At 42.1% G+C, this 26,536-nt stretch overlaps 1 protein-coding gene across 3 annotated transcripts in view; it reads right to left on the bottom strand.

Annotated features, from left to right (window-relative positions):
* LOC124141953 overlaps positions 1-26,536 on the bottom strand; it is a 150,657-nt gene that overhangs the window by 27,288 nt on the left and 96,833 nt on the right. For all 3 annotated transcript variants that reach the window (XM_046510148.2, XM_046510149.2, XM_046510150.2), the window contains 6 exons: positions 23,081-23,399; positions 19,155-19,236; positions 18,303-18,397; positions 11,406-11,582; positions 6,636-6,669; positions 5,094-5,242 (listed from right to left, as the gene is read on the bottom strand). In XM_046510148.2, the coding sequence (XP_046366104.2) occupies positions 5,094-5,242; positions 6,636-6,669; positions 11,406-11,582; positions 18,303-18,397; positions 19,155-19,236; positions 23,081-23,399 (856 nt within the window). The remainder of the gene's footprint in view (positions 1-5,093; positions 5,243-6,635; positions 6,670-11,405; positions 11,583-18,302; positions 18,398-19,154; positions 19,237-23,080; positions 23,400-26,536) is intronic.

Raw genomic sequence — 26,536 nt, 5'->3', positions numbered from 1 at the left:
ACCAGTGCTTGTTTTATCCCCTTAATGGAATCCGTTAAGGCGGATAATCGAGACTGCTTATATAGTCTGGTGTTGACATTTTACATTGATAAGAAGGGACATACATTGCCAACATCAGCTTCAGCAGCCAATAGGTATCGGAGGAAGAGTTCTTTATAATAGCATTAGGAACGCGAAAAGCTCTTTCCACTGTCAAACGTCAATGTCGGTGTTACTGTGGGTCACAACGTTATGTTCCTTTTACTGGTCCCTAATAAGAGAGATTCTCCTATTTGAAGGGCTGTGGGTCCCTTGCCCTTGCCTCGAAGGTCAAAGCAAGGGCTGTTTTGGCTACGACAGCTATAATTATTGCATTTATTCGATATACCATAGTCATAGAAGTTGCAGAATATATGATAATCGAATACACGCTAGTCGTAGCGGTCTTCAGTCTTGCATTTAACAGCTATACTAACAATTTGTATATCAGATGGTTAACTAACCTTATTAACCTTATTAACTATTTATGTGAACTAACATAATCCATTATTCACCCTGATCAGGTTATGGTTTGGATTTAAATAAAATCAATATTATACACCAATACGATCTTTTTGAGCGAATCCTATCGATATAAAATATGCATCAAAAGTACTCAATTGTCGAGTTAGTTGATCGTGAACACTCACATTGTCTATCGCCGTAATATCGTATCGTGACTTTGAGGTGGTATTACCAGTCATTCATATATGAGTGAGTGAGTGAGTTTGGTTTAACGACGATTTTAACATTATTCCAGTCATATCACAGCGTGTCAGCATAATGTGGGAGGAAAGCCCGAAGTGATGCAGGTCTCAAACGTTTACCGCTTCGGTGAAACCCACGAGCACGGGTACGGTGCTGACAAACCTGGGGCGAACCGAGATTCGGTTTCTGGCGTGCCCAGGGGACGCGACTCTGCACAGCGAATCGCGGCGCCTTACGCAACTGGGCCACACGTGCCCCCCATTCATATATGAGCTACTGCTGTAATCAAGAGTGAGTGAGTTAGGTTTAACGCCGCTTTGTCAGTATTACAGTTACACCACGGAGAGTCAGCTTAAAGTCTGATGCGATGCAGGTCTTAGACGTTTACCACTTTGGTGAAATCCATGTGCTGGCAAACCTAGATTTATATTTAGGGCGAATGTGGGATTCGAACAACGGTCATGTGTTTCTGCCATCGAATTGCGGCGTCTTACATTACTTGGCCACCTGTGTCCCCACAGTAGTCAAGAGAAGATTAACCTGGATAATACTGATTCAGTGTATTCTTCTTTAAAACACCATGTACACTAAACAATCTCTTCGAGTCAGTATTTACAAAGACTTCAACTCCTATCAGATAATATAATAAATTCACCGACAGACAAAAACCTCACACAATTAGATGTTCCTGTACATTACATTCTATGTAAAAACTACCACGTAGACTCCGCGATTAACCAAGATTGAATACTGAAGACTCGTTTTTGTGATAAAGCAAACAATAAAATGGAAAAAAATATATGATTAGTTTTAAAGCAGTCGCTTCCTGCTGCAACCCACTAGGACTGTGTAGGCGGAAAACTACTAGACAGCAGAAAAGGTTTCCATATGAATTGCGTCATCTGCAGTCTGACCAGACATAAGAAACCATTATCCCGTGATTGAGAACTGGGAGACGATATGGCTATGGCCGTACACATGGCTTTACACACCAAGGGGACATGGTTCGCCCCAATAATGATTCTAGGTTTGTCAGCACCATACCCGTGCTCTTGGGTTTCACCGAAGTAGTAAACGCCTGAGACCTGCACCACTTCGGGCTTTCCTCCCACATTAAGCTGACACGCCGTGATATAACTGGAGTACTGTTAAAAGCGGCGTTAAACCCAACTGACTCACTCACTCACTTGATGTTGGACTGAGTACGATATAAATAAGGACCTTTTGAGGTCTTGTTTCGTTACGTTTTAGGCACTTGGTCATTGGGAACATATTTTATACAATATAAAATTTATCAGGTTAGAGCCCAACTACAAAGGCTATCTCCAAAAGGCAAAACAATATTCAGGAGACATTTCTGCAGATGTTCCATATAAAGGCCAGATATCCAATCCCCTTTGAATGCCAATCTAAGCAATCTTCGTAAGTGCCGCGTTCACAAAAACACCACTTCTGCTCGTTTTGATGAGATTTCATTATGTCACGCCTAAGTGAAAATGACAGATGGCGAGCCATAGGAATACATTTAAGGCGATGTTATCAACGTAAAACCACGCTAGAAGCCTTCCCCGTAGCGGCCTCCTAGTCGGGAAAACCACTCGCTGAGATATATGGATTCGAACCACGTATCGTTGACGCAGGTTCCAGACAGCAACCATCACAGCCTGTACCATCCCCGTCAGCAGAGACGAGTACAGACAGACGGCGTCTACGCATCTACGGCACCCGTGCGAGGGGCAAAACATCAGTCTGGGCGTCTCCATCGATGAGTCGCGTTGCCTTCGTCACCAATTCAGTGACTTTGGTGGTGATGGCGTTATGATCTGGTGGTGAAGTGAAGTGGGATTATTGCACTTATATAGTGACATGCAAGCACGTGTGTGTGTGTGTGTGTGTGCATGCGTGCGTGCGTGCGTGCGTGCGTGCGTGTGTGTGTGTGTGTGTGTGTGTGGCTGCTCGTACTAGTCCGGACTAATGCCGGTTTTATAGTGCTAGTCCACTGAGATACCAGTTTAACATGAATACCCACTCAGACACAGTATTATGATTCCCAGCCGATCAGTCCTTGTCTTGTACAGACAGTTGGTATAGATCATTTATAAAGGACAGCCCCACAGCTGCCATATATCCTACCGGTTAATATGTCTGCAAGTTTTTCATCCGTCAAAGTCCACTTTAAAGGTGTTTCTATAAATAGCATCTCTATCTTAATATTTTCTCGCTAAAAACGAATGGCATCTCTGACGAAGGTATAAAAAACAAGTTGAGAGGAAAGGTGACATACTCGAGATATCTGCAGCACCATCATTATAAACCATGAAAAGGACCACAAACAGGATTCGCTTAATACAAAATTTCGTTGAGGATGTCGACATTTTCAAAATAATTTTTCGAAGATGGGTATCAAACTTTGAGAAATTGTGGTTGTTTATCCTTCATGGGACTGCCAGCATACCCAATAACCGTTCTGTGATCACTGTACATCGGCTCTTTGAACCACTGTGTTTTATGCAAGTATAATGTATAACTGTATTGTCTTTGACGTTGAAACACGCTGGGGTGTCAGGATGAAATTATGTTACAGGAGATCCGTTTGTGTAGCTCGTCTGAGAGACAGTGCAGGTTCGCGGAAATATAATCATGTGGTGAACACAATGTCATTTATAAAAGTGGTGCGGGGCGCTTGGTGCAATATCACACACGGCGATGATGCGATTTATGTACGGCGATTTTAAGGTAATTAATAATTATTGTGGTAACTCCGCAGCCAAAGCCATTCACTCGATACAATTCGTTGATCCAACTAGTTGTATACAATACGTTGTATGCGATAAGTAGTTGGAATGAACGTACCGTATACAGTTTGTATCGGGGTCCAGTAATACCATGTTTCCACAGCAATCTTGAATTTTTACAAAATCTTTCGTCAAAGAATAGTAATGTCGTTGTGCCGAAGTACTGAACTCATAGAAGCCCAGTTCAAACCTAATGCTAAAATGACACAATCTCATTAAAATCAGATCTTAGTTCCCGCTATCGCTAAACAAAGATCTGAGGACATCCCATTTCGGGTCACGTCAGAACGACCTTTCATCCGACGAATCAAAGCGTCGCTCACGAGATCGTGAAAGTGACAGTCGGAATGTGTTTTCTAATCATGCAACCTCGAAAACGTTAACACGGGGTATTCCGAACGACAGTTACGACCCGTACGACCGATTCCGTCAAAATTATCGTCTGTCTCTCGCTTCCGTGGGATGAACATTTGAACGTAGGAGGCGTTGCACAGTGCGTGGGAAGCACTCCCATACAATCTCAACCATATATTAGACATTCCGTTATGTTCGTTTGTTCAGTTTTCAAAATCTCAATCAAGAACTGATTGTAAACATATTTTTCAAGCGTAGTGTGAAATGGAAGTCGCCAGGTTGAAACGAGTGCCGTGAAGCTCGAGAAAGCTGCCTTCTAATTGGCTGATGTCGACTTTTTGTTAGTCATTTCAGTAGTCGGTCAAAGTTCGCGAAAGGTCGTTCTGACGTGACCCGTAATAAGATGTCCTAGCTCAGATCTTTGTTTAGCGGCAGCGAGAACCTTGATCATGAGAATGAGAATGAAAATGACACTGTTTTGAACAGTTATCACAAAATTGGCATATGTTTCGCACATATATCAGACATCTATACATAGGACGGAATTACAAAAAAAACCATCAATATGAACAATTCACACTTTTACTTAATTTTGAAAAATACTCGATTATGATCGGTCAGGCAAAGGTTCAAACCATACAGATTGCAGGTGATCTGAGCTTGGTTCGAGACATGGAAAATCAATTACTCAGACCCCCATGGTCGAAATCCACAAGAATCGTTGCAAATGGCATCATAACGATTTGAATCAATATATCAATATAAAGCAAAGGTGGCTTACATTACTTGATTTAGGAAATGGTTTGTTTGTTTTAAAAAAAACGCAATTTGTCGGTGTTGGTCCAGATGAAATTAAACTTCCAAAGACATGACTTCAAGTGACAGACAGACTGACTGAATTTGGTATTTAGCTCACGAGTGTCATTGGCCGGATGCATTGGTAGTGAGGCCTCACAATTTCAAATGATCATATCGAACTCCTTTCTTTGAGGTTCGTTTACTGAAAGAAATACACTGGGTTGGTGCAAAACAAGGACTATTTTGAAACACATTTTGTTTTCCAATTTGTGATATTTAGGGTTGGCGGGTTCGCAAAACTAGTAAACAAACAAACAAGAAAACACTCCGTGGGGTCACAAATCTGATGTCCGTGGCCATTACAGTAAATTAAGTTGTTATAAATAAATTATGTCTACTTTGAAACAAGAAAACACATACTCCGTGAAGTTTCTTGGCTGATTCTTCAACATCTTTTTCCTTGACTTGTGTCGTCTGCGCACGTTTTCCCGCCAAAATGTTGAGAAGGACCTTTTGAATCACGCCACTTGTCTCTGACGCAACTGCTTTACTCAGATCCTTCTTGTGCGCTGATGGTTAAATATAGAACATTTATGGTGAAACGGGGGAAGGTCAACAAGAAACAAACAAACTATTGTCATTCCAGACACACCAGGAGTGGCCCAGTCACCTAAAGCGTCACAATTCTCTGTGAAGAGTAACGGCCCTTAGGCGAGCCAGGAAGCAATGATAATGGATTAGAATTCTAGATTCGCCATGATTATATGTGCCTAGGCTTGTCAGCACCATACCTGTGTTCATGGATTTTAAGTGGTAAACGTTAAAGACCTTTGAGGCTTTCCTCCCACATTAAACTGGCACGCCGTGATATAACTGAAGTTCTGTTCAAAGCGGCATAAAACACAGCTCACTCACTCATCACAAAGACATTCATACTTGACACTAGTCGGATACGGCAAAACAGCCACGATTCGGATATTAACATTATTCCTTGTGCACAGCATTAAACACAACGTTTGAAACTTAAAAAGGGTCAATTGTAACTTAGCTTCCTTCCTGTATTATTACAGCAATTATATTATTCTTGGAGAGAATATTCAATAGTTGCAATAAAATATAGTTGCAATTATAGTATCCTTTGAAAGAGGAATTATATTATTTTGTGAAAGAGCAATTATATTATCCTTTGAGAAAGCATTTATATTATTTTGTAAAAGCAATTTTATTATTCTTTGAAAGAGCAATTTTGCTGATAACGTCAACTTAAAGAGAGTTGAAAAGGTCAGTTGCTATTCCTGTTGTAGACCTGGACGTTGTAAGTAACCTATTTTGCATTGTGTGAGTTTTCCTTCTTTTGATATCTAGCCTTTCACACAGCCCCTAAAGCCCACACAGTACTATTTTGGCTTGGCAGTATTACTGTTTGTCAGAAGCCAATACAGTACTATTAAGGCTTGGCAGTATTACTGTTAGTCCAAAGCCCACACAGTACTATTTCGGCTTGGCAGTATTACTGTTTGTCAGAAGCCAATACTGTACTATTAAGGCTTGGCAGTATTACTGTTTGTCAGAAGCCCACACAGTACTATTAAGGCTTGGCAGTATTACTGTTTGTCAAAAGCCCACACAGTACTATTAAGGCTTGGCAGTATTACTGTTTGCCAAAAGCCCACACAGTACTATTTCGGCTTGGCAGTATTACTGTTTGTCAAAAGCCCACACAGTACTATTTCGGCTTGGCAGTAGTACTGTTTGTCAAAAGCCCACACAGTACTATTTCGGCTTGGCAGTAGTACTGTTTGTCAAAAGCCCACACAGTACTATTTCGGCTTGGCAGTATTACTATTTGTAAAAGCGCACACAGTACTATTTCGGCTTTGTGCGACGACGTTTGTATGATGAATGACTTTATGCATGACCCGATCTGTAGAATCCTCCATGCATCATACATATCTGTCTCACCTTCTTTATATTTCTTGCACAGACTCTTCAGATCCTGAAAAATAAGATGGAGTTATTATCATGTTGGTGTAATGTAGAATATCAAGAAATCAAAGCAGTAAACTATGCTACTTGCAAGTATCTTTAATTGGTGTTATGAGCTAAAACTTTGTCACTAACGTGTTGTGCGGGATTGTATGAACTGGATGGACTGGACAAAACTAAAAATCATATTATTTAATCTAAACATTCGTTAAACTTTAACGTCTTTTGGTGAGACTTGGTCAAGGGATCGAACCACCGCCCTTTCGCCTATCCATGACAACGGTCCTTGACGTTCACGACGGACAATGGGGATGAGACTAGTACTCAGCGTTAGAAACTAACAGTTTTCGTCCACTAGTCCTTATGACGATAACATATAGCAAAACCCTTAAAAATGGCAAATTTCTACTAGTCCTTATGATACCATTACCATTGGGCAGTTTGGCAAGGACTATATGACTAGTGCCAATTTCTAACGCTGCAGTACCGCAGTGCATTCATGCTCCACTGTCATAGTATTATCAGCACTGGAGTATATAACGGTGTACGGTACAAGGTACCAATTCCATTCCATATAAAATGTCTCTCAGCGTCAGTGATTCAATTTGGTTAAATGCCGTTTGGAACAATATCCAGTTATAGCACGGTGTGTCAGCTTGGGAGGAAAGCCCGAAGTGATGTAAATCTTGGACGTTTACCACGTTGATGGAACTGAGCATCATGGGTATGGTGCTGATCCTACCATTCCAGCACGCCCATGGGACGCATCGTGCGGAGAATTACGTCGCCCTAGACAACTGGAGACGGCGGCCTGAGCAACTCGAGGAGGCGCCGTCGACATGTCCCGCTCTCACAATGTACTCGTACAAGAAATACTCCTCGACTACGCTCATCAGCAGAATGTTTTGCTTCACCTGCATTACGTATCGACATCTCACTGACGACTCTACAAATGTCAAGTGTTTGAATTACCAACTATTGTACTCTTGTCATATATTGTCTGGTCCTTGCTTAATAAGTTGCAGGCCGCCGTCATTTAGATCGCTGAGTGCTGCGAAATATTGTTCATGGCGGCGTGAAATTAAGCTCACCCACTCACACGCTCACTCTAAACACATCGGTCATTTCTGTTTACCGTTTCCCTCGTTGGGAATCTTTTTAATAGCTCCCAAGCAACCCCTGTCCATCTGGCGGATGGGTGTTCATGCTATCAACCACTAGTATGCACCACAGACTGCAGCGGAATCTATATTCACGCAGTCGCTTTAAGGTGCTCAAATTTCACAATATGTCCGTTCTTGTTTATATGACACATGCCAATAGAATAAAGACTAATTAAATCAGTATTGACAACCATCTGTCGACACTACCAATATAGATAGATTTATCAATAGAATGATAGTGAGCTAATTCAAAACCCTAAATGAATATTGCCATACTTTAGCATTCACAGAACATGATTACATTGTGCTTTTAATCAAGAAAGCCAAATAATGGAGTTGCTATCGAGAACGACGATGCTGGGGATTACTCATCCCCCCTGTATGCAGACAGAAGAGCGATAACTATGCCACGTCCTCACCCCTCGGGCCGATGAAAGGGCAAGGAGCTACATCGACAGCCAAAGGGAGAGACCCCCTCGTCCACAGCGACAAGTTAAGATGGCGCCTTGGCATTGCGAGGCTTCCATACTTGAATTCCCCTGACAAACATCGTTTATAGAGCTTCCCTCTTTCAAGTCGTGTCAACACCAACCTCCGACACCAATAGTGCTATCAGATATGTGTGTCTCTTTAATGATAGGCTGTTTAAGCGATATTGAATACTGATCTTATTTTGTGCTCTGAAAGTTGAATCACTACAAGTAGATGCTTTCAAGCAGTGAGCGGAGGACTCGGAAGATGAAAAGATGCATGGGGATTACGTGATGAGGCGGATTGGGGATCGATAGATTGCAGAACCGCCTGCTGATGTTGATAAGGCTAGGTAATGATCACTTAACCCTTATTCTTCAAAATAGCTCAGCATTAAATTTCCCCATAGTGTCATTGTGTACTTAAATCAGGAAATATGTACTCTCCGAGAGCCTCTAAAGTAGTAGCTCCATATACAATGTTGAATCATCGTTTAGAATGACTGAACGTTGTTTAACGCTATAGTCAGCAATGTTCAAGTGACGACGGCCTGTAAGTAGTCGAGTCTGAACCAAGCAAAACAGTGAAAGAATCCACATTCTGGGCACGACGGTACCAATCAGTCAGGTCACAGAGACTTTTCCACCTGATCCATTTATTTGGGTGAATGAGTGGGTGAGTCAATTTGGTTTAACGCCTCTTTGAGGAGTATTCCAGTTATATCAAGGCGTGTCAGCTAAATGAGGGAGGAAAGCCCGAAGTGATGCAGGTCTCAGACGTTTATCCCTTTAATGAGACCCACGAGCACGGGAATGATGGTGACAAATCTGGAAACATTATCAGGGCGAACCGGGATTCGAACCCAAGACGAATGGGCCACCACGTGACCCCTATTTTTAATTGGAATCTTCCAACAACGATAGGTTGCATTCTGCTGATGTTTTGCTGTTGGACGCAGTCAGTTACTTTATGTGCCCGGCGGGGGACACGAGCGTTAGTCGTCTTGAAAGGCTACACGTGGACACTTGGCGCGCAAACGGAACAACTATTGGCGCCAGCATGTTGTCTCGGTAGTACTATGCAGTGAACATTCCATGAACAATATCCAGTGGCGTTCTGGCAGTTATAGCGATCCCGGCCTATATCATTACAGATTCATTCACCGTGAAGATCCAGGTTAGAATTGGTCTACAGCATCCCATGAGTGTCTTAAGAGGCGACTATGTTTGTCGTAAGATGCGACTAACGGGATCGGGTGGTCAGGCTCGCTGACTTGCATGTCATCGTATCCCAATTGAGTAGATCGATGCTCGTGATATCAATCACTTGATTGTCTGGTCCAGGCTCGATTATTTACAGACAGCCGCCATATAACTGGAATATTGCTTAATGCGGCGTTCAACAACAAACAAACAACAGATTCGTCCCCAAACATTTCATCTTGCCTTACGTTTACGTTCGTATGACGTTCGTTAGGACGCCACCAGACAAGTCCACGCCTTTACAGAAAGTATAGCGTGACACATCACAGGAGGCACGTCAGCAATCCCCCCAGTTTCTACGCATTAAAACCATTAGCGCCTGCTAGAACGGTGGTATAAGGGCTCAGTCACACAATCAGGATTTTTACGGCCGTACTTGATAAGACCATTCGCGATTAAAATTTGTCAAAAGTCTGATCAGGATCCTGTGATTCGTGGCGGAAAATACACAAACAGTCAGATATTGTTCAGGAAGCGTCCCAATTCAACAGTTTCCAGCCGAATTGGCCCGATTCTCCCGTTCTCAATCAGAATCTGATCCGATTTGTATCTTCCGCATGGTAAAAAACGACCGAATCTGTCCCGACAGCGTCCTGATTCTCCCCAATGCGACCAGACAGAGATCAGTGACCGTACAGTGAACCGACAAAGACGGTTCGCATTCGGCAAGAGCTGGACACAATCTGGACTCAATCGACAAGAAACGGCAATGAACAATTTATGCCCATTCTTCGTGACAACGTTCCGATCCACGGGACACCGTCCAGACAACACAGGGCATTGTTACGATTTTGATCCGATGCAGCAGAATCTGTCACGACAAAGTCACGATTGCAATCCGACTAGACAAAATCGGCTGAGTTTCCTGAATGTTACGGGACGCACCATACTGTCGGGAGTGCTTGGCCGACCTCTCTGGACCTTTCCCGGTCCGTAAGACTCTGTTACGAAATTATACGACTGCATTCAGACAATGGTAGGGCATTCCAGATCATTGAGGATAGTAATCCGACTTTTTGTGTCGTAGCACTCTCTGATCTCAAACGGGAGCCACAATCTGCACTGTGTGAGCCTGGCCTTATAACTGTCGCTGACCATGCACACGATTTCTAATTGTCTGGTCAGTAACTTAAACAATTGTGGCCTGGTACAAGTGAACAGCGATTTGATTGGTTGTCTGGGATTATATCTTAAAGCCTGTTTTCTAATTAATCGCTCCTGGACTAGTGGCTGTTGACCTATGGCGTCCTGTGCAGGGCCGATCATTGCAGGAATCTGTTCCAAAGTCTGCAAGTCACAGACTTAGACATATTAAACCCTTTCGCAGAGTTCTACCAGTTTGAAAAATGACAATAGCCCAAAGGCGTTCATCACGTTGTAGACGACAGAATCTGGTCGCAAATACTGCATGGAAGGCAAGGGTAGAGAGCTTACGTGTGCATCTTTAACTGAGTTGTCAAAATCAAGAATTAACTCAATCAAAGTGCAGGGGGGACGGCATGCTCCACGTACAATATTTCGCATGTGTGGGGAGTTTGGTTCTGGCACCGAAACCGTTTTATCCCTGGCAGTCATTTCTCAAATCTGATCTTTTTTTCGACATTGTTCGTGGTGCCTTAAACCTAAATATCTTCCACGTGACGATGGCTTATATAGTGTGGACTTTTTTGTATTTCCCCGTGGCTTAGCACGGTGGACCAGAGTGGCCATGGCTAATACAGAATGGACCATTGTGTATGTACCTGTGGTTTAGCATGGCTGATAAGTGTGAGTGTAGGTGGTATTGCACTATTTACCTTTGGCCTAAGGCTGTGGACAAGGGTGACTATTGCTAACATGGCACTATTTACCTGCGGTTTGGCACTGTGGACAAGGGTGGAATACATGAGAAGCCTTTCGTCAGTTCCAACTCCGTCCATGGCTCGATGCATCCCCTCGACTGCGAAATCTGTTGGTTCCATAAGTAGTAAGACCACCGTTTCCTCCATGTCCCCAGTAAGCTCCCCTTTTAAATGCGCCATCAATTCCTGGAAAACAAAATAAAGTTTTACATAAATGCACTTGAATGTTGTTTAAGTGACGTCACCGCACAAGAACAGTGGGAGCTCTTGTTGAGCGTCGTTGACCACTCTTCATCTGGCCTGCTCTCCCAAATGCTACAAGAAGCAAAACTGACACACAGCGACAAGGCAAAAAAAAGCATTTCTTCGAGTGGCCCTGTTATACTGTTACTGTAACAGTATTAAGAAAATCGAATCTATTGTATCACAAAGGATATAAACAATTGATTGGTTGTGCCTAAAGTTTGCTATTTGATCAGGAGTGCCAATTTTACAATGACATGCAACACGCTGACCAGAGAAATTATTCTTGTCCGCTGAGAATGTCCGTCAAATGAAGAAGGGTTTATATAAACACAATTACTAAAAACGACATGATTCCAAAACGAAATGTTTCCGATCTGTATACATGTTACATCAAAGCTGATCATATTACATCGGACTCTATCAACAGGGAATACAAGACAACTGAACATGAGCCCTTTAACCACCATCACAGCAGCGTCTCTTTTCGGAACGCTTGCCATCAGGGCGGTTGACTTACATCTTGGAATGACGCTGATGTGCTGTGTTCATTTGGGAATGTGGACTTGGAAATCAATCTCCGAAAGTAATCAACGCCTGACGTTTCAAGAATCCCTCAGTTAACAAACTCATTCTCACCTAAACACACATTTCATTATTTAATTCACTGGCTAACTCGTCCTCATGAAGACTCGCAATTTACATGGGCCTGGTCAATACGGACCGGCTGGACTATTCCTGTGGTAGGAGAATACATATTTGACTGAAAGGATGGTGAAAACTGATTTTTACACTCGTGGGCAGAAGGTGGGAACAGTCGAACAAGAAAAAGCCTGTTACAGCATCAGTCACTGAAGTGAGATATGTGTGAACAACATGCTTAAGAATTCTTCTCAGTTGGATAGTCTGAGTCGTGAATGCCAGGTCTATTCTGAGTATATTCTACTTGATGTGACCTGCTGCACTGATGCCCTGGGGATTCCTGGTTAGAACAGGCTGTCAGCAACCTACGATTGTCGTGAGAGGATACTAAATGGATCTGTGGTCAGTCTCGGTGACTTGGTGTATGTGTGCCATTTGTAATAGCTCACAATATCAATCACTGGTTTGCCTGGTGCAAAATCGATTGCAAACAGGGCGCCGTCAAACAGCTGGAATATTGCTGAGTGCGACGGTATATGTAACTGGCTGACGACTCATTTACCTATATACAAGCGACGAAAACATTTCCATTATCATAAGGAATATCCAATGCACGATTACGACTATATCATACACATGTGTCTCTCAATCACTATCAAGTAGTTATGAAACGAGGTTTTCGCGAAAAGGTGAGCATATCCTGCCCCGCCAGTGGCACCCATCACAAACACGTGCAAAGGCAAGTCAATTGTTCGCCTGAAAGAACATGGAAACATGGTTCAAGTCAAAAGAGGAAATCAGCCGTCACTTTTGTTACTGATGCGTCTGTAAACTTTTGTCATGTTTAAGCTTTGACATATAGTAACCCTGATCAAACAACTTTTGAGCAAGAGCCGTGTGATACGTTTTGAAATCGTGGTAGTACACTCATGCTTGACCGCACGTCAAAAGTTGCGAAATGTAGACACCAAAGGCTGGAGCTGCTGGAATCATTGTTCGACATAAAGGGAAAACTGACTTTCGGAAACTTGAAGTCATCACTCCAGTCATACAGTTTTCCCCAATTCCCCTTTTTTGTTATTACTAATCGGTAAGTCAGAGTTAGATGCAACAGCAAATACAAAGAATTACTCTTGGCTTGGTCATTATGCGGAAACAAGGCCTCTGGCGTGTCCGGTCAGACCACACAGTTGGGGTCGGGACCGCGGAATCTTGTTTTCGGACAAGGACCTCACTTGAGCAATCAGGTGTTTTATCATACCGAAATCCATTCATAAAGTGCTGAATTTGACCTTTTAGCAGTCGTCCCCTTACAACAAGTATAATTCAAAGAGATTCTTCAGAACGATTGGCGAAGTGTGCATTGCCACTGGCAGTCGTTATTTCGTTTTCTAGTTAATGAAGTTAATATTGATCATGTGACTGGTCAAAGGTGATCATGTGACAAGTCATTATTCGAGGTCACGTGATTTGACCAAACATTTTCCGGTTAGTTATCTATCGTTTAATCAGCATTAAAATTTATTGTTTCTTTACGAAGTATGGATTAACCATTGAAATTCAAAGATTATTAATAGACTAATAACAATAGATATACTCACACGCAAAAGAAACGCAAGTCGAGTATGCAGTATACATGTTATTTATTTTCAAAAGTAAGGACAAGAATTAATAATAGGGCAAGATTGACAAATGTTTAGGGCTTACACAGTTTCGGGTCAATACCCAAAATGTCAGTCAATACCTGGTGTGACAACCATTAGCATTGATCACTGCCACACATCTCCTGTACATAGAATGGATCAGACGATTTGTGAAGGCCCTAGGGATCCTCCTGCACACATCCAGAGCAGCTGTGCGTAGTTCATCGGCAGTTGTAGGGACTGGGCGCACATTGTGCAGACGCCTTTGAACCTCATTCCACAAGGGTTCGATGGGGTTCAGATCAGAGCTGAGGGCTGGCCACGGTAGAACACGGATGTTGTGTTGTTACAGAAAGACCATGGTAGCTCTGGCAACATGGGGACGAGCGTTGCCGTGCTGGAAAATGTGTTGTTGATGTTGTGCAAAAAATGGAACAACGTGGGGTCTGATCACTTGGTTGATATACCGCTGAGCAGTGACGCCGTGTCCCCGAAAGCACATTCAGAAAGCACAAAGGTCCAAGTCTCGCATTAAGTCCAATCCCTGCCCATATCATGACGCTAGGTCCACCCCATGGATCCCTTTCGACAACGTTTCTGTCAGCGAAACGATCACCTCAACGCCGCCAAATTCTGGCTCTTCCGTCTGCATGGGAGACACAAAAGCGACTTTCATCAGAGGAGATTACACGCCTCCACTAAAGATGACGCCAATTGTGATGTCCCTGTGCGCACAAGTCGTGCTTGTCGATGCCGTGGTTGGAGAACAGGACGACGTGCTGGTCGGCGACATCTGAGGCTGTTGCAACGGAGACGTCGGATCACAGTGTCCCGGCTAATGTGTCGATTATGTGTTCCTATGGTCTGTCGAGCACTTTCACTTGCAGTTAGGAACGGATGTCGCTGGTGTTGACGGGTAATCTGCCTATCTTGTCGAGGTGTGGTGACCCTAGGACGACCGCTCCGAGGAAGGTCATCTGTGGTCTGTGTAGCATTGTATCGATACAGGAGACGGTAAATTGTAGTTATGTTAACTAAAATAACGGGCAACATCTTGGACAGACTCTCCAGCTTCCAAACGTCCGATAGCCTGGTTTCTCTGAATTTGAGTTAGGCGTGGCATTGTTGAGCAAGGAGTGGTAGGTCCAAGAATCGGCCACAGTTTTATACCCACAACAGTTCGTGACAGTTCGTGCATTTTCGATTTCGCGAGAAATGGGTGCATGATACCCACATAGTCATTGAAATGATGCGTTTTGGCGATTCGTTTTTTATGTTGCGTTTTTACTCGGGGCTTCCAAAATGCAACCAAAAATATTGATAACACCATCAGGCTTCACTACATGCTATAAAACTCGTACTATCAATTTATGGTTCCGTGTTTGTTACCTATTTGCTTGCGTTTCTTTTGCGTGTGAGTATAATCACCTTCGATATGACACTAAATATTAAACCCACGAGCGTTATGTTCCGTGCGTATTGTTTCTATATGTCAAAGCAAATTAAATTCATGTCAGGACATAATTACATTCTGCAGAATGTTCAATTTCTTTAAACAAGGTAAGGGTAGCGCATGTCCGACAACGCATCGTCTCTGGTATTTAGGTTACAGGGTCAATATCTGTTTTTATGAATATCATGTATTTTGACTATAAAATTAAACATACATGTATCCTAACGCATTGTAGATATCACTGCACTGAATCATTGTTACCATGACGTCACAATCAAATGACATCACTAATGGCTCTGCTACTGAAGCTGTTAGCAATACATTTAGACACTACTAATTACTGTCTACAAACTGAAAAAGTTGGAAGAATGATGCTGAATGATAAATATAATCTCACCCTAATGTCTTTTTATATCAAATCTATCAACAACGCCCGTTGATAAAAGTGGAAAAACTCCTCGGGAAGCCTCGGCGTTTTTCCACTTTTATCAACTCGTGTTGATATATCTGATATCAGAAGACACTCGGAGGAGATTCTCCATGTAATAGCCCCTGAGTCTTTCTTTGAGAAACATATTGAAGATGAGTACCATGTTTTGACAGCAGAAATGTATATATGGTTGAAAACTTGTTTAAACTGGATTCACAATTAGAACACAGGTACATCACGAGATTAATCTATTTCTTCACGGCCGTAAGATTATACAATGGTACATTATCTAAGTGAGCCTACATTACATGAGCATATGCCATTGTGTACTGTAAAATGCATTGAAGAGTATGCTGCATTATGATTGGTTGAAAAAATATTTTAATCGGATTCAAAGCCACGAAATCTGCTGGACTATTGACTGCGTATGAATACTTTTCTTGATAAATATCATCCCAAGGTTGGAAAATGTTGCACTGGGCAAGGTTCGACTTTTTTCTTGTGTTCTGCCAACAAGGCGGATCAATATGTCATGGAACGTCATCCATTGCAACTATCATGATGTCCTCGTGTAAGTCTAGACTGACGTCATGTATGTTTCACAGCTGCTCGAGTTACCAATGGAAAATGACCGATAACATTTTGTATTTACAATGTCGTTAAACATTGTGTCGTGAAATTTGCGGGTGTTATTTTACATTGAATGCAAGGAAATATAACATTTTGAAGCCCCCGTCACAACAACGTCCACTAATCTACAAAAACTCAATGATTATCGGGTAGACATAAAGAACTCGAGCATATTTCCTTTGCCAAAGACATTTTGTCTGAGTGGTAGGCGGCGATCTCACTAATTTTATGTCTATCACAAATTGAAGGATTTCGGCGGCGCACTGTCGGGGTAGGGAGACGACATTTATTTCAATAATGGATGGAGGTGTCAGAAATGTCGGGAGTACAATACATTTTCGTACAAAGGAAACAGTTAACTGTTAAGCGGATTGTATTTCTGGGCGTACTTTATAGAATGGCCTCTGTTATGTGACAGTATATTTTGTTTTTGAACAGTGATTGTAACTGTGACATTGTTTCTGTTGAGATTCGGTAGACGCTCATTGTATTGTGTTAACAGAAGTTATTATATTTAGATGTTAGTGAGGTGTGTAAACTTCCGGTCCGGTATACCGCGGACGGTGATAGTATGTTACAGAAACATGTGGAACTGTCCAGTATCTGGTTAGACGAAATAAGTGGGACAAGAGCGTGTTTAGGTATCTCTCACACATGTCGACTCTCTCGTTTTTCATCGCTTCGGAACCAGCTTTCCTGTGAGGATCGCTCGTCATTCCTAGCCCATCTCAGAAGCTTGACCACCGTCGCCGCTGGGTGAATATATGTTATTATCACTGACCTTTACTATCACACTGTATTTTTTTATTTGATACTGACCACTGCCATCCTAATATTTGTGCCATCGTATTGTACTACCGCTCTATTGTGTTTGATCAATTGGCCTATCAATGAAAGATGATTAAAGATAGACATTATTGCCATTATAATTGCTCTGCGGTAACTTGTGTTGATTTGTAAACCAAGTAAAATTTGTGTTATACATTTGTTGATCGTATACCGCTTGTTGGTTGTTTGTTGTTCTTTTACGTACAGATTTCTGGGTTAACATATTGTTTTAATTTGGGAATCGACACGTAACACTCCAAGACATGATTTGTTCAGAAGCGAGAGACAGAGTAACGCGTTCAGTGTTTGTGATCAGGGTCCCGTTCCACAAAGGGATCTCAGACTTAAGACGTACGTAACACCAATACTTTAACACTGACCGACAGTCGTAGAACTAACATCAGTCTGTGGAACGGTACGCAGCTATGATCGTTGCGTTATTAACTTCCACGTCATTGATCGAAGACTCACAGTGGATGAGACCTGACGTAAAACGTTGAGTTATGTTCCAATTTGGGATAATGGGTAATTGAAAATATGACATGAATATTTGTAATCATATGAGGAATATAATCCAGGTCTTCGCGGGCACTGGCAGAAATAAATAGCTGTGCTTCGCATAAGGTGATCAAAATAGAAAATAACTACATAATATTTGGTCCTTTATCTGATCAATGATTTACAACAACAAATTCACTTACAAAACCGAGACCTGGTAAAAGGAGACATTTAAAAACCACGTGCATGAGGAGCATGCTCCCAACAAACATGCAAACATGCAAACATCCAAATTGTTAACTTGCACTAACAAATTGTGAATCACGACCTTAAAGTCGAGGATATGTCTTCATGAATATGTATTAAAAGATACGTCATCTAATTTCAGAATACAGTTATTTTCCGCTGTGACTTTTATATACTTATGTATTCCAGTTTCGCTGTCACGTTACGGGACTCTTCTCCAAGTGAACAGACGTATAATATGCGAATTTCACGTTGACAAATTTAGAAACGGAACATAAAGGAACCAGACTTACCTTCTTGTATGTTTTCTTGTACGTCTTCTTCAGCTGTTGTCTCTGAGAGTTGTTGCAAGATGTCAGAACTGTGATGATGGCCCCCTCGTCCGTACCTATTTGTACGAACACGTTCTATGATATATTTGTAGTTATATCTATAGCCGTACCATATGTACTAATGAAATACTGAGTGAGTAAGTTGGGTTTAACGCCGCTTTTAACAGTATGCCAGTTATATCGTGGCGTGTCAGCTTAATATGGGAGGAAAGCCCGAAGTGATGCAGGTTTCAGACGTTTACCGCTTCGGTGAAACCCACGAGCACGGGTGTGGTGCTTACAAACCTAGAAACGGGGCGAACCGGGATTCGAACCCACAATCATAGGTTTCTGGCGCGCAAAAGGGACGCAACTCTGCACAGCGAGTCGCGGCGCCTTAGACGACTGGGCCGCCCGCGCCCCGGATGTAATATTGAGTACATCCGTGCTACGGACTTGCGCTCAACACAACGATGATCCAGTTCTATGTGAGAAATGACCCGTTTATATGAAAATCAAAACAGCAACAAAGTTCCTCACTTCCCTTCATGAAATGAATAGCCATGGCTATTTTACAATTCATCAACTACATTATCATTATTGCTGTTGTTATTGTTGTCGTAGTCGTTTTCGATGTCATCATACAGCGCCAGAAGGGGAAGAAACCAAGGTTATTTTGAATTACGATGCAATGGTTAATAATATATATACTTTCTGGTAAGATTAGTACAGTTTGTGCGACTGTGTAACCATCATTAAGACACAATTTGATAATATATAAGTCTCCTTTCTCCGATATTCACCACTTCACGGTACAAGTGTTCACAGCCTTACCGATTCCATCCATCGCATCATGCAAAATCTTGCACTGCTCTTCCAGCTTGAAGTCAGTCGCTGCCTTGATCGTCCCTGTGGGCTAGAAAGACAAGTAGGCGTAAAGAATCGGTTTGAGGGTTTAAATGTGACAGACACAAGTTGAGCGAAAAACATCAGAGGGGCAAACTCTTTACGGGAAGCCCCAGAGACCTCAGAAAACCAGATCTATCGAACATAACTCAGTCAAGCAAAAATAACCCTTTGGGAATCTATGGCAGAATACGTGCCGCGTAACTACGGTTTTTCCTGAACGACTCTATCTGGGTATCGTGTGGTCAAAATGGATGAAAATAACATAAGACCAATCTCATTGGCAGTGAAACCACATTGTGTGACATGGAGGACTGTATTTCAAGAAAGGTGGTGAGGTGAAGACAAATGGGGTTCAAAGTCGCGTTCAAGATATTTATTGCACTTATACAACGACGTGCTTGTTTGTTTGTTTGTTTGTTTGTTTGTTTAACGCTGCACTCAGCAAATATACCAGCTATATGACGGCGGTCTGTCAATCATTGAGTCTGGACCAGAAAATCAAGTGATTGATATCATGAGCATCGATCTACGCAATTGGGTTACGATGACATGCATCAACCAAGTCAGCGAGCCTGACTTCCCGAGCTACTATGCTGCAGTTAAACAGGGATACCCTACTCACACACATTATCGAACAGACGACCAGTCCTTGTTGTATGCCTAACCGGAGGCAGGTGTACATCAAATGTCATAGTTTAACGTCTCTCGGTATGACGCTGCCGGGGATCGAACCACCACCCCTCCGGCCATGCATACGTTCTATCCACTAGACCACGACCCACAGACGGTGATCATCATGCTATCAATCACTAACTTCACCCATCGGGACTCACCACAAACAAAATAAGTATCAAATTTCAATGCGATCATTCAGATAATGAGAACACCAAGTCTTTGCTGAAAGGATATTCGCGTTGAGTGGAGGTCAAGGTCAGCGTAATACAGGGCAGTGAATTAAGTCACGTAGTGAATCGACATTCGGATCAGATTCCCTAAAGGAGATCAAAGACTCTTACCGGATCTAAATATGTCTATTAGCTCTAGCAGAATAAATCATATTTTTATCAAAATCATATTTCTGTAGAAAACGCTTGCTCTGCAAGGCCGTGTTCAAGTTAACGAGATCGCCTCTGTCTATACAAACACCTTAACCGCTTACAACAGATCACTATCAGGCTGAGGTATTGACAGTGCGGAGATACAGCTGAACCCGCTTACAAATCACATGTTTGTACAGCAGAAAATAACTTTGTGTCTTGAAACATGCATTCTCCAAGAGTATTAGTTTCAGCGATTGCATTTTAGAACATTTGTCGACCGTCTTGAACTTTGTTTGGGTTTTATCCCTTGAGACGTACTTCAAATTACACATTTATTTGTATGCTGATATAGTGTCGCCTGTGCGGCACAAGGCAATTCCAACACCAGCCGATCCAATGAGAGCAAATACCAAAGCACCACGACAGATCGGAGTCCCTGCCCACACAGTTAGCATAAGAGCTCACGGTAGGGAGGATTATTGCCTTATCGAACAGGGACGAGGATTGTTGCCCCGAACTGTTTGTTCGCAACTCACGACAGGAACAAGGAAGATGACTTTAATGGATTTTAATGCTTTGCCTAAACTCCGGATAAATATTGGACATATTTGATCTACGAGACGGGATCTTGACTCAATGGTGCCGTGGTACTGAAAGGACTCTCTTGTGCTTTTTTCAGAGGTTTTATTTTGTAATTACGTGTAGAGATTAAAGTGAGACATGTTGAAGGAAATTTATAGAATATAAAGGACCCCGGTAATGATGGCAGTTTAGATGGCTTTGATGTTGGAGTGACTAATTTGTAATGACTGAAGATTGGACGTAATGAAGAATAATTTGTTGGGTGTTTTCTATTTACAGAGAAGCAATTACAACAGAGGCGTATTACATGGCTTTGTACTACATGATGACAGTTCACTCTAAAACCGCTCCTGGAATAATTTAGGACCTTTTGTTGTTTTTGGGTTGTTGGTGTGTTTATTTAGGTACATAATACAGGACATATCTAACCATGAATTTACTTACTCATTTACAGTCCCATTATAAGTGCAATAATCTTTAAACCCAATTTCACCTCATCCTGCTTGCACATTTTTTATATATTTTATTTTAACTCTGACTTGATGATTCAAATGGAAGACATTTTATCATCCAAAACTGGCTCCCACAGGAGATTTCGCTTGGGTGAGATCAAGCGATATCTACATTGTAGATATCGCTGCAATGAAATTGACTCACAATGCTTTGCAGACCATTGTGACGTCACTGGTTACCATGACGTCACAATCAAATGACATCACTAATGGCTCTGCTACTGAAGCTGTTACCAGTACTTTTTACACTGAAGACACTGCTAATTACTGTCTTAAAAACTGACAAAATTGGAAAAATGTTGTTGGATGATAAATAAAATCTTACCGCCGTGTCTTTTGATATCAAATCTATCAACAACACTCGTTGATAAAAGTTGAAAAACTCCTCGGGAAGCCTCGGAGTTTTTCCACTTTTATCAACTCGTGTTGATATATCTGATATCAAAAGACACTCGGGTGAGATAGTCCAAGGGGTCTTGCTTTGAGAAACATATTGAAGATGAGTACCATGTTTTGACAGCAGATAACAATATATCAACCCCTTGTAATCCACAAAGGAAAGTTTGATGCAAGGCTGTGGCAGAAACATGGTATGGAAGTGTGCCATATACGTAGTCTACAAAGTACAAAGCACTAACAACTATTTTATTTAATTAAGCGATAAGGGGCGGCCGGGTAGCCTAGTGGTTAAAGCGTTCGCTCGTCACGCCGAAAACCCGGGTCCGATTCCCGACCTGGGTACAATTTGTGAAGCCCATTTCTGGTGTCCCCCGCCGTGATATTGCTGGAATATTGCTAAAAGCGGCGTAAAATCATACTCACTCACTCACTAATAAAGCGGTATGTGTAATTATTCATTTTCTGCATTTTGGGCCAAAGGACATCTAGTCAAAATATACAAAAGTATGGTGTCCGTTAAAATGTTGTAACTCTGGGCAGTGAGTTGTGGCACAGAAAATCATGGGTGGATTACATTGGTTCAGGTAGAGCATGTGACTGATAGTTCAAGCCTTTGTGGTTCTTTGAAGAAACCATTCATTTGTATTATGTTGTTGTTGTTGTGTTAGTTGTTTGAGCACAGATGAGGGTGCACTGTTCAGAGGTATGTAAACCTAGGGGTTAATATCTACACAACATTCGACCCCAACATATCTTTGCTTGGCTATTTTGGTAACGAGCACTACTTCTTCCAGTCAATTTCCTTCAGGATTCCGGGTCAGAATTGGCCCTCAGCAACCTGTGCTTGTCGTTCGAGGCGACTTAATAGATCGGGTGATCGCGTTCGGTGATGTGTATGGTTCCGTGACATCGTGTCAACAGAGTGGATCATATAGCTGGAATATTGCAGAGTGCGGCGAACAAACAAGCTTTTGCCAGTGATATGTTATCTTTCGTTATGCTATCATAAATCATGTCGTTTATTGACAACTTAGAATATGGATGATATACCCATAAGTGTTTCATACACAAACTTTAGAAATACTTTTTAGAAATACTTAACATAAATGTGAGTGAACATTGTTTTAAGTCGCTTTTTAGCGATATTCCAGCAATATCAGGGCGGGGGACACCAGAAATGGGCTTCACACATTGTACCCATGTGGGGAATCGAACCCGCGTCTTCGGCGTGACGAGCGAACACTTTAACCACAAGGCTACCCCACTATCCCCTCAACATAAGAGGTATTATACGATGATATTGTGATCAAAGACATACCTCCATCGTGTCCCATGCATTGTCGTCCTTCTCGTCATCCTTATCTTTATTCTTCTTATCATTTATTTCATCGCTCTGTCCATCAGGTGATCTTCTTTCAGCCAGCATGGGGGTCTTGGAGCCTGACTGCATTTTCTTTTCACCTTTGAACTTTTCCGACTTTGATTTAGTTTTAGTACCCTTCGTATTTTTGGTATTTTCCTTCGGTTTAGATTCTTTGTGTTTATCAGCGGTTTTCTTCTCAGATTTGTCAGACTTTTCACCAACTTTCTCCCTCCCCTTTTCAGCCTTTGCTTTTTCATCTTTTGATTTGTCGTTACTGTAAGAGGTTAAAGGTCAGTGTTAAAGGTCAGTGTTAAAGGTCAAGGTTAAAGGTTATGCTCTTACCAAATGGTGCCAATTGCCAAAAAGACTTCGGGACTTGAATCCGATATTGGGACCTCACAAAATACATACAACAGGTAGCACTGCAAACCAATAGGTATAAAATAGACCAGACAGACTTAAATAACACTCCTTACATAGTAACATATTCACATAACTTTTGTGTAGAAACATATCTTTTTTTTTATTTCACCCACATACCGACAAAGATTGTTCACAAATAACATCGGTAAACTAGATCTGGCCTTATCGTATAAAATCACAATATTTAAGTTCGTTAACTATTAAATGTACTTTTATTGACATGAATGTTTGGGGCTTTGGCGTTAAGACAACAAAACAAACACTCCATTGGGTTTAGTCGTGGGGATACTTCAGTATGATCGGATTTCAAATTGAAACTCAATTCCATCTAAAAGTCACGTCCCCCCTGCTTGCAAATATCGTAACACAACATCAATACAATTCTATCTCTGCGTCAAAGGAAAAGATCGCGTGTCAGACCACCCACGTAATTTCGGAAAGGAATAATGCCATAGGGTAATTCCTTGCGTGGTGTCGACGCCGCACAATATCACATTGTAATAAAACATCAATCTTTGAATCGGCAGAGTCAATCATAGAAGCCACAAATAAAAGAATTGATGTAAATAAAAACGTGCTGTTGTCTCATTTATTGGCCTGCATTATTGAGTTACAGTGTCAACAGAGATTACCGAGAGGGGTTAAGAGGAAAAGCTTGGAACCATCAATATTGTCGATGGAATAATTGTTCGTTCTGTTTGTTGTTTTACGCCGCACCCAACATTCCTGAGAAAAAGTCAAATGATTAGTATATATACTGAGTGAGTGAGTGAGTATGGTTTTACGCCGCTTTTAGCAATATTCCAGCAATATGACGGCGAGGGACACCAGAAATGGGCTTCACATTTTGTTCCCATGTCGGGAATCGAACCCGGGTCTTCGGCGTGACGAGCGAACGCTTTAACCACTGGGCTACCCGGCCGCCCCTACACAATGTTTTCTTTTAGGATTTTTAACGCAACATTCACCAACATTGCAGTTACATGACGCCGGTTTGTAAGTAAACAGGTCTGGTCCAAACAAGCCAGTGGTTGATAGTATGAGCAACGTCCCACCCGCAAGGTATGATTGCATGCGGTCAACCAAGTAACCGAGCCTGACCACCCTATCCGACATGAACCAGAGTGCGTGAGTACCTTTTCTAACACGGGTCCTGATTGTGAGTGAGTGAGTGAGTGAGTGAGTGTATATCAGAAATATTCCTGGTTGTCAGCTTTATGTGACACAGAAAAAAGGGGAATGATTTCGGATCCTTGCAGGCTAAGGGCCGCAACTCCACACATATTCTACGCATCTGTTATGTGGACGAAGATATGGTGTGTGATCATCGTGTATGGAATGTTCTCACTGACATGATGTTTGTGCTTGACCGTAGAGCTATTGCGAGGGTCTTCTTTGTTAATATAATATGTTTTTGCTCTAACCTGGATTTCTGGTGTGCTTAAAGCGGCGTAAAACCCAACTCACTCACTCTAATCTGTGTGAGTGAGTTGGGTTTACCGCCGCTTTTAACAGTATTACAGTTTTATCACGGCGTGTCAGCTTAATGTGGGAGGAGAGCCCGAAGTGATGCAGGCCACAGACGTTTACCACTTTGGTGAAACCCACGAGCACGAGTATGGTGCTGACAAACCTAGAAACATAATCGGGGCGAACCGGGATTGGAACCCACAACCATAGGTTTCTGGCGTGTCTAAGGGACGCAACTCTGCACAACGAATCGCGGAGCCTTAGACGGCTGGGCCACCTGTGCCCCCAACACTCATCTGAATAACATACATTTTAGCAGTCACCAATATCGACATATATATTGTTATGCGTTATCTAAATCAGCAACAACTAGTCAATGTCGAACGACACACACTGTTCAATAAAGCATCTTCGATACATGTGGTCGCGATCTCAATAGATTACATTAATAGTACATTGTATTCAAAATGACATTTACGTGACCTGGTTTGGTGTCACACTTACTCTTTCCAGTGTCGTTGTTTTCTTAAGTAATTCCAATATTGAGTGAGTTTGCGTTTTTCAGTTATATCGAGGCGTGTCACCTTCGTGTTGAAGGAAAACCCGATGTATACAAAGACATTTGCCACTTTGGTGAAACAAGTACAGATTCATTATTGTTTTGTTTGTTTGTTTGTTGTTTAACGCCGCACTCAGCAATATTCCAGCTATATGATTGCGGTCTGTAAATTATCGAGTCTGGACCAGACAATCCAGTGATTGACATCATGAGCATCGATCCACGCGTGGGGGGTGCTGCTCAACGCCGCATTCGGCAATATTATATGGAGGCACAATTAGGACGCGATGACATGCATCAACAAAGTCAGCGAGTCCGACCACCCGCTCCCGTTAGTCGCCTCTTACGATAAGAATATTATGTTGCATAGGGGAACAGTATATGGAATAAGTTTCAGATTGATATATTCAATCTGTCGACATACATTTGGAAAATATGTGTCCCACCTAACAGCACGAGTTTGGAACTGACACACAGGGGATTTATAATCGGAACGTGGCAAGGATTCGAACCCACGTTAAGCAGGTACTGCACGGCTAAGGGAGGCAATCCTGCACAGCGAATTGCGGTGTCCTAAGCGACTATACTACTCATCATTACCTAAAGATCATACCTTTCACAAAGGACGACTATTTTGGTCCTTAGCAAATTGTGAGTAGTATATTATCAATAAACATACATATAAAATCATACTCTCATTGCACGACCTACGTCGTGCACGAACTATTGTGATAGGGAATTTTAACCCAAGATGATAAACAGAACAGTGGTGATATTTGACCCAAGGCATTTGAGCACAATCCAGAACTAATCCGAGCCAAAACACTAACATCAAATTGCATTGTATAGATATCACATTATGACCTGCGTAAAAGACTCTGCTTCCTGCCTGTTACGCCGTGTGCATCTCCAGAGTCTAATTGTAGCTTGGTGAAGAACGTAAAATAATTCAATTTGTC

Source organism: Haliotis rufescens, unplaced genomic scaffold (genome assembly GCF_023055435.1).
Source record: "Haliotis rufescens isolate VD_foot unplaced genomic scaffold, xgHalRufe1.0.p SCAF_3, whole genome shotgun sequence".
Classification (NCBI taxonomy): domain Eukaryota; kingdom Metazoa; phylum Mollusca; class Gastropoda; order Lepetellida; family Haliotidae; genus Haliotis; species Haliotis rufescens.
The sequence above is the reverse complement of the archived record's forward strand: the minus strand, read 5'-3'. Positions and strand labels throughout refer to the sequence as shown.